The 16,976-nt window shown below is 38.2% G+C and overlaps 2 protein-coding genes and 1 non-coding gene across 6 annotated transcripts; 1 reads left to right on the top strand and 2 right to left on the bottom strand.

Moving 5' to 3' along the window:
• The first annotated feature begins 3,418 nt into the window (after positions 1-3,418).
• LOC115582557 (ninjurin-1-like) lies at positions 3,419-11,823 on the top strand. 2 transcript variants are annotated; one of them, XM_030418568.1, is made up of 3 exons: positions 3,419-3,749; positions 8,732-8,972; positions 10,947-11,823. In XM_030418568.1, exons 1-3 carry the CDS (start codon positions 3,693-3,695, stop codon positions 11,087-11,089), a joined length of 441 nt encoding a protein of 146 aa, XP_030274428.1. In that variant the 5' UTR covers positions 3,419-3,692; the 3' UTR covers positions 11,090-11,823. The 2 variants fall into 2 exon arrangements, with proteins under 2 accessions (XP_030274428.1, XP_030274429.1); XM_030418569.1 differs by lacking the exon at positions 3,419-3,749 and adding an exon at positions 3,762-3,892.
• Positions 10,786-16,846, bottom strand: card19 (caspase recruitment domain family, member 19). Of its 3 annotated transcripts, XR_003984187.1 has the most exons (7): positions 16,413-16,685; positions 16,155-16,294; positions 15,178-15,334; positions 15,006-15,065; positions 14,726-14,791; positions 13,343-14,590; positions 10,786-11,106 (listed from the first exon to the last, which is right to left on the bottom strand). XR_003984187.1 is itself a non-coding variant. In XM_030418566.1 (6 exons), the coding sequence occupies exons 1-6, from the start codon at positions 16,756-16,758 to the stop codon at positions 14,481-14,483; spliced, it is 540 nt and encodes a 179-aa protein (XP_030274426.1). In that variant the 5' UTR covers positions 16,759-16,846; the 3' UTR covers positions 11,981-14,480. The 3 variants fall into 3 exon arrangements, 2 of the variants coding, with proteins under 2 accessions (XP_030274426.1, XP_030274425.1); XM_030418566.1 differs by lacking the exons at positions 10,786-11,106; positions 16,413-16,685 and adding an exon at positions 16,752-16,846 and having other exon boundaries at positions 11,981-14,590; XM_030418565.1 differs by lacking the exon at positions 10,786-11,106 and having other exon boundaries at positions 11,981-14,590.
• On the bottom strand, positions 13,153-13,280 carry LOC115584194 (U6atac minor spliceosomal RNA). Its single transcript, XR_003984515.1, has one exon. It is a non-coding gene; the product is annotated as a U6atac minor spliceosomal RNA (small nuclear RNA).
• Positions 16,847-16,976: the final 130 nt, after the last annotated feature.

Genomic DNA, 16,976 nt, shown 5'->3' on the forward strand with positions numbered 1-16,976 from the left:
CCTGTTACAGCCTACCAACCAAATGGGACCCTGCGAGGAATTATGGGCAACCGGATAACACGCACGGGAGCCCATCTTAATATTATACCTATACACAGGAGGCGGTGCAGGGAGGCTGAGGACTGAGACTCAGTGTTTATTAAGACTACAATGCTTTGATTTAATGCAGTCATTTTTAATCACTTATCCCACAATTATATTATCATTTGAGGAATGGCTCGTAGGATCATTTTACAGGTACCAGTTTGCTCTGTGAAATAAATAAATTCAACTTTTAAAACACTACCCTTCAATTCTTTGTATTTATTTTATTACTTAAATATTTTGATTATAAAAGCAATACCAATAAAAGTAAGTAGGCTATATTGAAAAAAGGGGCTCATCAAAAATTAAAACTCAGAATTTAGATTTTTACAATATGAATTTTTTTGATAAAAAAATCATAATTTTTTCCATAACTGAATAAACAAGCTGTTTATAAGGTCCCAGAACACTGTTTGAAGCTGCAAAGGTGGCAGATATAAGTAAAACAGTATGAAATGATGTTGTCCTTTAAGGTCATTTTGATTATTCAGTTTATTCAGTCATGAAAACACGTCTTTAGTTTGTTTAGGCATTACAAAAAAAGTCAATGAAGATCTTTCCCTTCTTTCTCTTTCTTCCTCTGACCTACGTGGTGCACCTTTAACCAAAACTGCTGAATTTTGGAACTGATAATCGACCAATGAACAGTTTTTACTTGTACTTATGATATTTAACTATATAAAATGTGAAAGCTTTTAAAGCATCATCATGTTGGCATTTTGTGTGATTTGGCGCCCCTCAAAGTTTCTGAGTGTAACACCACTGTTGTATACACAAATCCCAGGTCTGTAACAATTCGTCATGTTACATGTAGGTGCTGACTACAAACAAAACTCATTACAATCATAACAATGTTATGTGTTAAAAAACTGTATGTTGAAGTAAACATGTCTGTAACGCTGTGATCCTACCCTCTCACTGGAGTTACATAGTGCACAAACAAGTGACAGCTGAGACAGAGATACCTTTCACCCTGTCACAAGACACTGTGCCATTAACATGATTCTGAAGCTGTTGTTTTACGGTCAAAAGGTTAAAAAAAAAAATTTGCTTTTGATATAAATAGGACCATGAAGAGTTCACCATTTCATTGATGCATTAAAATTGCAGAGAAGTGCAGAGATTATCTTAATCTCAGTAGAGGAGTTTCTGATAAGTCCCAATTTATTTTACAGAATTATCTGAACTGTGGGCTGAGTTTACTGAGTCATGGTTACAAATTAACACAATGTAGTGATGGACATATTATTTATTTATTTTTTATAGTTTTTCCCATGTTGTACATCTTTGTGCCACCTTTACACGTGTGGTTTAAATACATAAAGTAAATACATGGAATTAATAATATGTCTTTTTTTCCACAAAGGACAGAAGTGGAGCTTAGGTGGCCATGTCTTCATTCTCTGCTCTGTTTTAGGTTTGACACATCTGTCTTTCTTCTTTATCGTTCTGTCATATCTCATCTTAATTGGTTTGTTTTACACTGTGAGACCATAACATTTGAAGTGAGGGAAACAAGATACAAAGGACAAGTCAGTTTCACACTTTAGGTTTCGAAGGTATTCTTTTGCTCCGCAAGGATCAACTGAAAGGGGAAGCTTAAAATTTTATGGGGTCAACCTCGAGGAGCAAATGTGCCCAGATCACCGGGGAAACGGAGGAAATAATAGGAACCAGTTGGTGTGTGTGGTCTGGCCTTACAGAGGATGCGAAACCATGAATGTGTGACAATTGGTGTCCGGCGATCCTATTCACTGGGTGGACACCATGTGTTTCATTGGACTAGACCTTTTCAATGACCATGCAGCTGCTTTCTCCCTTCGTCAACTTTGCTTTAAATAATCTTTAAAAGGTTTTAGTAAAATGTGTGTAATGCCATTACAACTTATACAAGCTTTCTCTCTGTCACATATTGTAAATAACTTGAGACTGTTTCAAGTTGAAAATGTCAGTTGAATATGCAAGTTAACTTTGGTTGAAGTGCTTTAGTCTTCTTTTTTTTTGTGAAACCAAATTATGTTCATTAACCTTGAATGTTGCGTTCAATCAGCAACTGTTCAGTCACACTGATAAGCATCAAACAAACTTTATGGCTTTTTTAAATGTCTCGGTTTCAAGTTCTTACAAAGCTGAAGCCATTCCTGCTGGAACTACTTTATTGTAGCACTGGTACGAGGTCAGCGTGTGAAATTGCTCCCAGCAAATTGCTGTGACTGCAAGTGCGAGGGGTAGAGACTGAATTCAATATAAACCTTTATCATGCTTTCTTTTTCATTAGTGTGAAAACAGCTACGAACTATCTTAATAGATACACAGCAACATTCCATCGTGGTTTCTTCAAACTATAAAGAAAGAAGTATCTTAGGAGAGTTTTAACTCTCAGACAATAAATGCTGGGAAGTCTGTTTATATATATACACTGATCATATTTTTTCAGAAACCTCTTTTAATGACATGACTGAAATTCATCCAAGTTTAATTTCAAATCCGAAGACTTGTGTTCAAATTCTGAAGTTGTCTGAAAATAAAAACTAGAATAAGTTTAATTAACTTGAAATAAATGAAAACTTGTATATTTATGTAAAATGAATGAGAAAACAATAGTCGATTTTGCTAAATCTGTGTATGATTCTTTACAGTGTTTATTAAGATTTACTTTGGTGGTATTGTTGTATAAAACCCCTGTACTTTAGTGTAGAGATGAGGGTGATAATCATGCCAGAATTCACTAGAATTGATCTCACGACATTTATCATGTCGTAATTAGTTTTATTTATTTCCTTTGTTTGGCTAAATTGAGTTTCTTTTGGAGTCACCAAAGGCTGGATTAAAAAAAAAAAACAGAGGGCCTCAAGACTCATACTATCTACGTTCCACTTTATGTCTTTTATTAACATGCACTACCAAAGCACACATAATTAAGGGCCCTAATGGGGTCGTGTAGAGCGTTAACAGATAAGATCGGCTGTTCAAATAAATATGTAGCTCCCAGAGAATTGGAAACCATTTTATGTTTTATTAAAACTAGTCCCCGATTGGAGAGACAGCTGCAGCGCCTTTGTGGTGCCAGAAATGTTTAGTGGGATACATGAACTTCACCAGACTTTCAGTCCACATGGAGGTGAGATGATAGTGACGGCATTTTCATGTTTGGGCTTATGTACCCTTTAATTTTTGGGTTTAAGCATACATTTAAAAAAAAAAAATGTGTCCAAAAATGCAACCCCAGCTTTAAAACGCAGGGTGGCAATAAAGAGTCGCGCTGCCTGCCTGCCCTGTCTGTCTGTCAATGACAAACTCTGCGAATAAAGTCCAAATGAGAGCACCGCACGGCTCGTGTAGCTGACACACTTAATGGTTTCAGTTCAGACATGGAAATAACCACATAACTACTATCGCTGAGTGAATTTCCTCCCCTGCTCTCACTTCCCCCGGCTTTGTGAGGGCAGCCGCCCTCTTGTCGGAGGGGCGGTAGCCTGAGCTCCCCCCTCCTGCCGTCAGCACAGGCTTTATAAACAGTCGGTGCCAGTCTGTTCCATCGACTTTTGGCTGAACCCCGTTCCACGAATGACCGACACACCCGGGATACAACGCGGTTATTAACAAACATGGCTACGGAAAGATTGGAAATGAACGGTGATGCTGACCGAAACGGTGAGACTGAGGTACGTAAACGCAACACCACACGCGACCGTTACAAAGACTAAAAACACGCTTCTTCTTCATCAGTGTTGTTAAACCGGCACTAAATGTCCTCGTCGGGCTCACTGGAGGGTGAAGCCTCACAGAAACATCCTCCAAGTACGAGGTAGTGTTTTCCCACAGGGCTGTCCGTGTTTTCATCCATCTCTCTCATCCATTCAGACATCTTGTGTTGTTTGACGTTAGCCTCCCAAACAAGTGTCGTGTGTGGGGGCTTCATGAAGCTAATGTGAGCGTTAAGCGGCTGAGCTGCGGATTAGTTAGCTCTCGTTTCAGGGCTAACTATTTTTACTAGTTTATGGAACCAGTTCACAAAGTTATACTCGTATGTGTGTTGTTTAGTCTACCTCCGTCCCTCTGCTGTAATCACAACAGGCTCAGGCTCACTGAAATGACCATGTGGCTGCGGGTAACAGTCATGTCTCTGTTCAGGAATCCAGGTGTTTAACCTCTGTCACTGACCCAGAGCTTCAGTTCAGGGACAATGTTCATTTTAGTACAGCCAATAGTCATTATAGTTTTAATGAGTCAACAATCAAATGTTATATTACCCTAGTAAATTATCAAATACATAGTGATGCAGAATGTGTCACCTTATAGATACATGACACAGGATACAGGTGGTGTGTAAGGCTTTCTGTCTGACTAAAACCCCAATATCTTTTATCTACCTTCAGTTTTAGGACAATGATCACTGGAATTTTGTAAGCGTCACTAATCAAACCCTATCTTGTATTACTTTTATTTTGTATTATTAAAAGCTTATTATCAGTAATTTCTTAGTGGGAAATAATAATCTAATCTAATAAACATCCCTGGTAAAGGCAAACATGAATAAATAGGACGGTGACGCAGAGTGTGTCAACTCATACATAAATGAAGCAGAATACAGTTGGTAGGTAAGGCTATCTGTCTGACTAAATTGTTAATAAGAGCGAAGACACTGAGTTTTAGGAAAATGATCATTGGAATTTTGGAAGCGAAAATTTTTTTTTATTATTAAAAACATATTATCAGTAATACCTTTTAGTGGGAAACAAGCTTCCTTGTTAAAGGCATACCGGAATAAATATGACAGTGATGCAGAGTGTGCCTGAATAAATGAAGCAGAATACAGTAGGTATGTAAGGCTTTCTGTCTGACTCAAACGGTGTTAATTAAAGCTAATAGTGGTAAAGACATTTAATCAAATTTACTTGTTAAAAACTAATCTCTTTCATTATGTTTTAGCGCATTTTAAAGACCCACAAACAGCGACACTTCCAACCTAAATTCTCTAAGACGAGGCAAAATTTCCCCCAGACACCAAAATGCAATGGAAACAATGAAAAAGACCTCAGAAGGCATTTCAAACGGAAAACACAGCTGCACCGGTAGAAGAGGTGCGCATGAGAGATGTGATATGTGACAGCGATCATACTCCTCTGTTGGGCCACCACATGAGCGCCCTTTTCTTCTGAGGCTTGACAGGTTTTCAGGGGGCTCAGTTTACACAGAATGATCATGTGGCTGTGGTTAACAATCGTCTCTCTGTTTAGGAATCCAGGTTGGTATCCTAAATAAGTGACCCAAATCAGATTATGGTTTTAACGAGTTTGGTTAAAATGGTGCCTGTTATAAAGAGGTCACGTTCAGAATTGCAAATACAAGTTTAAATCGCCTTTAACTTCAACAATACATCTTTGCACTGAAATAGAAAAGTCTGTCCTAAAGATTTAAGCTTACGACATCAGTTACATTACACAAGTAGTGTAACAAGTACATTCTGTGTTGATTTTATTAAATGGTTTCAAGTCATAACGTCTGTCACGTTTTCCACAATTAGAGACACAATATGTAGCAATTCTGAATTAAAATGTAAAAAAACAAGTAAACTTTTATTTTTTAAAGTATTTCTAACAACGTTCAAACCCAGACTGAAATACGCAAGTTTACTTAAACTAAGGGTACGTTTCATTTGGTCGCCTACTTCTGTTACCTGCCATTACCTCATCTGTGAACATTTAGCTGGTCACATGAGATAGATGTGGTGGTTGCTTAGTGGTGTAAACATCAACAGTGAAGCTACTTCATTTGTGTTTATTTGCATTACTCGTATAGTGTTTATCTTCCCCAAACAGCCGGTTTACTTTACTGTACACTAGCCATAAGCAACGACACCCACCAAAGTTGTGTGTGTCCATGTGGTTAAATTCAGGACCACTCTCAGTTTAGTAAGGGGAAGGTACATTTCCCCTCCAGCTCCAATTTTCAGTTTACAGTTACAATTACAGGGTCCATAAACACCCAAATTCGGAGGTCAGCTCCATAGATCGCTGCTGCAGTCAGGTGGATAAAAAGGAGTGACTCATCGATAGCAGCCATCCAAATGTGCATGATTTTTCTTTCCCATCTCGATTCAAGCATTTGTTTCTCTGAGAGAGTAACAAAAGTGTGGGAAAAAGTCCCATCTCATAATGTCAAGCATGTGAGAAAAGGCCCTGGATCTGTCCCTATATGTGGATCCACACCAAAAGTAAATGGGGTCTATTCTGGGTTGAGACCCATCCTCCAACTAACTCTGGCCATCCCTTGAGCATTTTTTGTGTAACCCTTGCCCACAAACAAACATGGGTAGTATATCAGTATTATGCTATAATGTATGGCAACTATGTAATTCAGATTTTTCATTTTGAGTTAGTTAAGAGGAAGATGGAAGATATGGTTTGCATTTTTGTTTGGTGGTTTGCTCAGAGCATCTTACTACTTAATAGCCTTAACTTTTATTAATTAACTCAGAAAAAGGTTAATTTATTATTATTGTTGATTTTCATCCACCAGATTATAAAGATTCTGGAAGATAGGAGACTGACAATCAACAATCATGTGTATGCATTTATTAATTCCTGTTATTTGTGAAATATTTATGTACATTTAGTCAGGCAGTTTTCAAACGTTATCTATCACGCCCCCCTTCAGAAGCCAACAAAAAGTTAAAGCTCCTCGCCCCACAATTTTTATGGATCATTAACAACAACTGAAGAAGCAATGGATAAAAATAGATCCAAGATGAATCTTAGTGAACTAGGTTGTGTATTTTATCCAAACCAATTCATAGGTTAATTGGTCAATTGACAAAATAAATCTACAGCTATTTTAACAGTTGATGACAATCAAGGCACTCCAAACAACAACATAACACAACGAGAAAGGAATTAATATAAAGCATTTATTTAAGTGGCAAAATCATTAAAAGGGCAATCACTAAATGAGCTGACTTGATTGGACCATTAGGACTTCATCGGGGCTCGGATGAGGCTTTTTAATAATTAATTCCTCATTTTGATATTTTCTCGTTTACAGTGCCTAGATGCCCTCTGGTTTTTGGATCCCTATTTTTTCCTTTTTTTGACACAATCTTTGTCTACGCTGTGTTACACAGAAAAACATCTTCTTTTCGTGGTTCGTTGTAATTTGTAATGTTAGTTATTTTGTTGGATTTTTTAAATTAACCCTCATGTCAATTTAAATATATCTTTCACATTTTGACTGTGACTCAATTGTGGACAAAAACAATTGTGTGATGTCATCCTGGGCTCTGGGAAGCTGTGTTCTTAATTTCAACAGAACAATCTATTAGGTAAAATGAGTTCCTATAATTTATGTCTTAGGAAAATGATCATTTTCACTTATCAAACATATTCTTTTATTATTAAGCATATATACATTTCAGTGATTTCTTATTCTAGGAAAAAAGTATGTCCACTTAATAAATTAATCAAACAGCATACAGTAGGTGTGTAAGACTTTCTGTCTGACAAAAACCTTGTCAGTTAGTGAAAAGTGGTAGAAACATTGAGTCATATTTACTATTATTAAAACCCCAATATCTTTTATGATGTGTCAAGTGAGTTTTAGAGGCTGACAAATATCAGTACAAGTGAGAATAACAACTAATGTGACAGCACTTACATTTCCACACACCCTTTTTCCTCTGAGGTTGGCAGATTTGCTGAACCTCAGGGTGTTGATGGTTCAAACTTTGGGCAAAAGGGCTGCTTTTGTTGGACTGCTGCACTGTACTCCACCCAGATGAGACCCTGAGTACTGAACTAAACATGTGAAGAGAAACAGGGGTCTCGAGAGTGACCACGGTTTCCTGTTGTGCAGTGTTTACAACATGCTTTTAAATTAACCCTTCATAGTCATTTCACTTGTTAGACAAACCTTTCTTAGCTGCTCGGAAAAAAGGGGAAGGAAACTGATTCTGCAACATGACTTTTCAGGGTTCCTTTGACCTTCCACAACATTGCATATGTCATATTTAGTTTATTTTCTTTACAAAATGATATAAAATATATTCAGTAATAATCCATTGATAAAAAACGATCTTGTTCAAGCCTTTTCAGGTAACTTTTATAAAGTTTTTGTGATCTTCACTTGTTCCTCAGTGTCTCACTTCTTCCACAATATTTAGGGGGAGGCTACCAAGAGCTCTTGTGTTTCAGTAATGTGTAACCTGGTTTTTCTTTCAGGTCGACTGGGTCACTACCCGGATATGGTTGGAATGTGGCTTGACAGACAATGTCTGACCTCTGGACTGAAACCAATCCAGTGTCCTTGCTCAGTCGCGGGTGTTCCTGTTTGAATTCCCCCATTAGACACTTTCATTTCAAGTATCTGGGTCTTAGTTTTGGATTAAGTTGATCTGAAACTCACAAAACCCCTTTAGAGCCTGCAAAAAAATCCCCACATAAGCTGCATGTTGACCAAGAAGGTGAAAAACAGGTCACAGGTTTATTTGAAATCCAGTATGATGGCAGCAGCATTAAAATATTGTTTAAATCACAAGGACAAGATCGCAGGTGCTTTTTGCAAAGTGGAAATGGTCAAAATTTAAATTTCTCTTAGGGAGGTTAAGAGACAGAGAGGAAGTACTGATGTCAGGGTTTGTGTTTGTGCTCAGGTCCCGCTGCGAGGCCGCACGAGGAGGCAGTCAGACAGACCCCTGAACATGAACCATTATGCCAATAAGAAGAGTGCAGCGGAGAGCATGCTGGATGTGGCTCTTCTGATGGCCAATGCCTCACAGCTGAAGGCTGTGATGGAGCAAGGATCCGACTTCACCTTCTATGTGCCCCTCATTACTCTAATCAGCATCTCCCTCATCCTGCAGATCATAGTGGGAGTTCTGCTCATCTTCATAGGTAAGCTTGGAGTTTCTCTGTGGTGAGGCCTGTAACTGGCTGATCAGTATTTACAAATAAGAAGAGTTACAGTAACACTAAAACATACGTAATAATTATTGTATTATGTGTCCTCAACTTTACCCAGAATAGCTAAATGTGACAACTAAACAATATTAACCTTGTTCATGTTACATAAAGACAACTGCATGCAAACCTCCCACACAGCATGATGTGTGACACTGAAATAATGCTGTGTTCCAGTCAACCTTGACGGTCTGTGATCTGTGTTTTTGACAAGTGTACACGCAGTTGAAACCTCAACAGTGCAGCATCCCTGCATATATAAACAAAATAGATCAGGGAAACCCATGTAATGGAACACACACATTATACATTGTATTTTATATCTAAATATTCCACTCTGTCCCCTAATATTAATAATTTCATCTATGAATACATCCTAACCCCTTCCCATTGGTGCTGCCATTGTTGTGTGATGACAGACAAGTGCTCGGGGTAGATGGATGTGCCCTGAGTTCACAAGTAAGAATTCCAACTTCAAGTGGCTTTCCATTGTAGTCTTCTGGTACGAGGTTGGAAAGTGTCCAAGTTCCTTTTTGGCTCGAACACAGCATCACACATAAACATAGCCACACATGCAGTGGTGGAAATAACTAATACCACACTAGGAAAATATTCCACTACAAGTAAAAGTCTTGTGAGTATTATCAGCAAAATGTACTTAAGTATCAAAAGTAAAAGAAGTCAGTGCAGTAAAATGCATCCTGTCAGTTTTTACTGCTGCCTTAATGTGTATGTTGTATTTTACCTCTGCAGATGTTTATGTTTGAGCTAAAAACTACTACATATACTTTCTGGTAGTTTAATCTACAGCAATGCATCCTATTCTGCAAGATTGTCATATGTCCTGTGAGAATAACATCAAGTTTTTATGAGCTCAGAAGAACGGTCCGGTTTTTAGCTCGATTACGATGCACTTTCCTGCTAATCCAAAAGGGTTCTTAAATTTAGTTTATTTAGCCTCAGGAAATCAGGAAAATTGACAGGATAGATATAAAAAAATATAATCTGAAGAAAAGTAGTGGAGTAAAAAGTACAATTTTTTGCCTCTAAGATGTAGTGGAGTAGAAGTTGGAATGGAAATACTAAGTAAAGTACAAGTTCAATGTCACATTTGGGGAACACGAGAAACAACTCCTTTCAGTTGGGTGTCAAACGTTCACAAAATCGACATCAATCAACGTCACTAAGGATAGAATTCGACTCACATATATTCACACATTTTCAATTTTCCTCCACAACTGTAAATCCTTTCTATACATTGAAAAATGCACAAACTAATTGCACATGCAGTTTTTTTTTCCCCTAGCTTTACAAGCACAAGCCTGGAAATCATTTATGCACATCGTCGCACAAGCACAAAATCTCCTTCACGCTTATCCGAGCACATAAATCTTAGAGCCACACTCTTGTCTTTATAAAATGCTGATGACTCATGCATTGGACTGAACCATGCAGTACAACTCTTGCCTTCCCATACGCTGGTATGCTCCCTTCTCCCCCTCCGGACAGTATCCTTATCTCATCCCCACAGAGAAAGCTATTGTGAGCTGAGTTTAGGGAGCAACAGCAAGAAGGAACGCCTCTGCTGTCAGCTGTTTCTAGTTTCAAAGAGTCTTAGGAGATTCTGTGTATAACCCGATGACAAGATGAAAAATATGGACTTCCCCTCCATCTGGAAAAATGTTCCCTTTTTGAGGGCATATATCGTCATAATAGAGGAAGAAACTAATGATTCACCTGCGGGCACTGCTGTCAAAAGCTGTTAGTTTTAATCCTAGTGCTCAGTCATAGTGAAGTAATGATTACTTCCCTGCTAAGCTGACAGGAAACTCTGTGCTGCCCCCTTGTGGGGAAAACAGGTAATTCCTGATGACTAATGTCCTCATGTTTTGATTTCTCTTCTGACAGTCAAATGGAACCTGAATGATGAGAGCATGCACTACAAGCTGAACATCCTGGAGAACCTCGCCACAGCCTTTGTTTTCATCATAGTTGTGGTGAACGTCTTCATCACAGCGTTTGGTGTCCAGCGGCCCCCTCCAAGTTCTTGATCGCCTTTTACATGACTCTGTAAAGATGGACCTCTGCATTATTTGTGCAAATGGACAAGCCAGTTATTTATTCACCAAGCTAAATGGCATGAAGGTGTACTGCCATTCTGTAATTCAACCTCGGGAGCTGGTCACTTGACACCCTGAGGATCAGGTGACATTGTGTGTGTGTGAGTGTGTTGGTTGGTGTGAGTGGGGGTTAGAGAGTATCACTTCTCTAACCATGTCTATGGACAAATTTGTAGTCCGTTTTAATTTCATGTGACAATTCACCAGTTTTTTTTTGTTTTTTTGTATCTCTTTTAATGTTCAGGTTACTGAAGCAGTCAGCTTGTTGCCTTTACTTTTAAAACAAACTTATCAGGAGCAATATGCTGTATATCAGTCACGACCAATGTGAATGTTTCAAAGACATTCTGCTGTTTTTTTGTTTTTTTTTGTTGAAGTTTGTCAGTACCAGTCTAAACCTTATGCCTACATCTTTAGATAAAAAAGAAGAAATTGAAGTAACAGCATAATCCAAACGACATCATTAAGTGCATCAGGGCTGTCTTGGTCTCCTGCCGCTCACGAGACATTACATGATTTAAAAGCTTTATTATGGAGGGATATGTTCTGTTGACAGTGTTATAAACATCAACCAATTTATGAAGTGGACCTTACATGTTTGTTTATTTGGGTGCTATGCAAAGTCTAGTCTGTAAAACTGATGTATTCATGTTGTTATTATTTAATGTCTACAAATGTGGATTTCTCAATAGCATGTCGTTATTTTTAAGCTTTTTTAATTATTATTTTTTTTTTTTTAATGGACCAAAACTTTTTCACAGCTTTTATGATCTTGGATGATCCACTGTGAGCTTTATAAATAAAACTACAAAAGCAATATGATGTTTTTATTGTCCTGTTTATTGTCATCGTAAGTCTTTTTGTTTTGTTGTAAAAAAAAAAGACAGAAGTCTCAATCTTACAAATTGTGGCACTTCCACATTTTAGGCATTTAGTACACAACACAGTACACAGTGAGTTTGACACACTGTCAGGCACTGGACCTTAATGAGTGCACAATAAATCTGAAATCAAATCCTCTAAGGGTGCACTGCGTAGTTTTGGAGAAGAAATCTTAATCAGAAGACACAGATCTTTATTGACAGATTTTTGTATGCCTAAAGAAAAAACTGAGTAAACAAACTCTTAATTTCCATGACAGAATAATCAAACTGACCTCAAAGCACAATTTCATGCTTGTTAACAGACCCTGCCACTTTTCTAGCTTCAATTGGTGTTCTGGAGACCTTCCTCTAAGAACAGCTTGTTTATTCAGTTATTGAGTTTGTATTTTTTTCTCCATTAAAATTGTGAATATTAAAACTCTAAGTTTGAACATCTTCTCAAAAACTACTTAGTGCCCCTTTAAGAATAATATTACAAAAGTGTTGAATACAATCATGTACAATCACAAATCATGCAAGTTGTAGAAATGTTTCCAGGTGTTTGTGATAATGGCTTCTGATATCCTGAGGTTTGACCACCATACCATTAAGAAATAAAGCACCATCATGATAGTTACTGTTATGTTCTCTGTCATACATTGTTTACCAACAGCCTGAGAAATACTATAAAAATGTATCTGCTTGTCATTGTGGGTTAAATTCAGTTACTGTCGGACATTGTGTTTAAAATATTTGAAACAAACTTTGCAATATACAGTCAGCGAAAAGGCACAGAACAAACACATTCCCACACTGTAGGATTACAATAGCTATCAATAGCCGAAGGTGGAATTTATAAACCTTTACGTGTATTTTAACTCTCACAAACTCGTCTTCTCCCCACTGTGGGACGGGCAGCGGACATAACTACAGTCCGACAGGAAAAGTCAAATTTTCTGTCTTGCCCAGCCCACTGGAAACAAAGACTTCGGAAAAGATTCAGCTTGCTTCCGGTCTCAAAGCAGGCTCGATGTTGAGAACAAGTGATGTAGTTTGAGATAAGTACGTATGAATTTTAGCCATAGTAAGGCATCGTTTAAAAAAAGTATAAATGTAACAGATGAAGAGGGAAAAAAAACTTGGTTAGAGATGCCACGAAGTAGGTGGCAATGCCTTAACCGTATGTGTGTTGATGGCCACAAGGGCCAATTCCATCCTTGTCAAGGGGAGTGCTAACCTTCTCTCCTTTCATACAACACATCCTTAACGGCGGAACACATCACCATATATATCCCGAGCTAAGCAAGACAATGTCACTTACGGTGCAATTTCCGGGTTTTCAAGTGTTGAATCTATTTCAACAGCTCTTATATGTTTCGCTTCCACGCACGCACTCGCTGTTAGGATTCGCGTTGTTGTTGAGGTTTTAAACTTAACATTTGTTTGTTTTTGACTTGGTCGTAGCTCTCTACCCATGATGCCCTGCGCTGGTAGAGAGGGATATTATTGGCAGATGCGGTCACATGAGGCAGCGCTCTTCAAGAATTCGTCTAAAATGGTTTCATACTAACTCCGCTCCATATTATACCTAGATAATACATTTCAAAAATACATTTTCTCTCAGTGATAGCTGCAGAGTGTCGGGGAGCTCTTATGGAACCAGCACAAACCACACCGACTGTGTGTGGCGGTTTAGTCCACTTTTGACCACAAGAGGGCGATGAAGTTCTACCAAGAGCTCGGCTTCGTGGACAAGTTTGTTTCTTGGATTAGCTTGTGGAGGGTTAGTCTGAGTGAGTCTTTTCAGTACGCTAGACATTGTATGTATATATGAACTTAAATTGCTCAGCACACTGCAAATATATACAAGGACTGCTGTCTGGACTAAAATGAAAACGCTAAATATCATAAATCTGGCCTGAATCTTTCTTTCTATGAAGTGCATTCAAGGACAATTATCATATTGCTGCAAAATATATCGATGAATTGGAGGTTTTCTTTTTAGTAGGGATGAAATTTAAATGTATGCTTATCCTATACAAATAAGAATGCACCTCAAAATGTTACTATTTAGTGGTTTAAAATGCCTTATTTTGTCATTAATGCAATGCATGTTTCCATTTTAATTGATTTGTTAAAGGGGCTTTTTCCCACATTTGTAGACTGTAGCAAGAACATCATGTTATTGATTTAACTGTAATCATCCCTCGAGTGTATTCAATCCCTTTTAACCCAGTTAAATAGGTACAACAACAACAACAACATATGAGGAAATAAGAGCAAAGTGTCAAAAGTAGTTCTGAATTTGCCCCATCTTTCTAATTTTAGATCAAAAGCAAAATATTATATACAATTGCGAACAAAATTAGCATTCAGCTCTTGAAAAGATAAGTTGTGCTGTGCTTTGGTGCAAGTAGCATTAAGAAGAGCATCACTGGTGAAGCACCTGGAGTCACCCTTTACTTCATGAGGCTTTCTTCAGTGTACCATATGAGGACCTCCTGAGCTTTTCTTTTCAAACCCAGAGCGGCCATCCCGAGGGCCCGGCTGCCTCCTGACAATCTGGACTCTGCAGAACAAAGAAAGCTTAATAGTAACTCTGATTAACAGAATTAAGTCAATATATATACATTAGTTTGTGAATTATACTAACAATATCACAATTTCAATGTCAGGTGCGGTTTTAAAGTTAATATGTACTTACCACTGTAGTAATAGAGGAAAGCCATTCCCACTGCAACACTGAAACAGCCCAGAAAGAACAGGGGACCTGGAAAAACAACATAAATGTAAGTCATTATCTGGTGTGTTTGTCAGTGCTTAATAATTACCTGACACACTTCTAGCCTGAAAACAGTTTAAATCACGCAAACCATTCCTTATTTAGTGATTATGAAAAAACGTTTTCTGATTTTGCCACATGTAGAAATAGCATTTTAACAGTTCAAGCACTGACAATAAATCCTTTAACAAAAACATGTTACCTCTGTCGTTCAGAACATACTTCTGCTGGACATGTGGATAGTTGAGTGGATTTGAGTAATCTGCAAACAGGACAGATACATTTCAGTGTGTGGAATCAAATATCTAAATATCATCATCAGAAATGTCTCACTAGCGATATGGAGAGACAGTTTTGAGTTTCGGGGGACTAACCTCTGAGGCGGAGCCGTGTGGGTAAACTGTAGTACACCTCCTCTATATGCAGGTGAAGAGCTCTGTAAAACTCCCTGCATGCTTCCTCTCCTTTCCCCTGCAGATGCGTCAGTAACTCACCCAGTCGAACACCAGTGGGCACGTCCAACTTTCGGAACTGGATGACAATAACTTTTTATTTGACTACATAAAATCCAGATCACGCATGTATGTCAAGAAATATAAAGACACCATCAGGCTTATGTATCTAATTTTACATGCAGTGATACAACATTCAAGCATGTCAGTGAGTACAAAACTTTAAATGTACACTTGTACACAAAATGTACACAAACACACACACACACACACACACACACACACACAAAACTAACTCACTAAGTCAATATATACAATATTAATAAAGTACAAATACAAATCCAGAAAATAATTACATGATATATACAAACAAGCCATCCTTGAGGGGAATAAGGTCTATGCTAAAAGAGTAACTACTTAGAAGGGTCCTGCCTACAAAATAAAATCAAAAACAATATGACATTTTGTTGTTCATTCAAGACAGTTTGTTTATTCAGTCATGAAAATCAAAACATTAAGATTTTTCCCCTTCTTTCTCTAATATTTCTTCAACAAAACTACATAGGGGCACCTTTTAGTAAAAGTTTATGGTATTTGCACACCTGATTAAGCATTTTCTTTCTGTCTTTCCAATTCAGCTGGAAATATTGAAATATATATGTTTATGTATGTTATACATATGTATGTGTTACTCCACAACACTCCTCTCCCTGTAAATCACTTTTCAGGTTAAGATATTGCATAGGAAACCTACTGTGGGTGTAAACACTACAACACAAACATGGTCACAGCATTGACTGCTGTCAAATTAACAGACAGAAACTATTTGGTCACATAAGATAAGGCTGTATGATGCTGACAGGGGTTATACTTGTGCTACTTTGAGCATGAGGACTTACTTTGGTGGCCTCCTTGTCTGTGAGGATCTGTGGGTAGATCCTGTTGAGCTGAAGGATGACTTTGTCCACCAGGTCTGTGTCCAATCTCTGCTCAGCTCTGAGGAAGGCGCTGTCCTCTATCAGCTGCTCACGAAAACTGTCTGTCAGAGGAATCAGAGAGGAGAGGTGTTCTTTAACAAGTAAATCAGCAAGACCCTAGCATAGCATACACTGGCGGGGAAGGGGGAGCCAGTTTGCATATCGATACAGGCTACTGACAGTATTTCCTCGTAGCTGTGGCAGGGGAGGAGTATGAGGGCATGAAGGACCGGGAATGAAGCGAAAAAACACTTTATTCAACTTGCATGTTGGCCGCCATTTCAAAAACAAGGCTCTTTCTAGTCTCAGACGTGTTGAGAAAGTTTTCAGAACGCTCAACAGGACGCAGAATGAGACGTTACATTGTCATTGGCACGCGAGGCAACTTTTCAGCTTGATAATACGACAGTGGTCATGTTTGTGATTTGGACCAGACAGGAAGACATTAAAAGAAACCAAACGGAAGGATTACTAGGTGGTAAAAATGAAGGTTATTTCTAGTTAAAGAAAGACACAAACCTCCCATTGTGGAGTCCGCTCTGTCCTTTGTTTGGACACGCCCTCTTGCGTCACCTCGCTGGGAGGGAGGGGCTTACGTCAACGTCTTCCAAAAAGGAAAAACACACTTTCCTTTTCACCGGAAATGGAAAGGAATGTAGCAGAGGCCAAGCTAGGCTATTTGTTTTAATGTTGACCCTTATCAATTAAATTTATAGATATACTCTAATTTATGTTGTGTAGAAA

The sequence above is a fragment of the Sparus aurata genome, chromosome 6, assembly GCF_900880675.1.
Source record: "Sparus aurata chromosome 6, fSpaAur1.1, whole genome shotgun sequence".
NCBI classification, from domain to species: domain Eukaryota; kingdom Metazoa; phylum Chordata; class Actinopteri; order Spariformes; family Sparidae; genus Sparus; species Sparus aurata.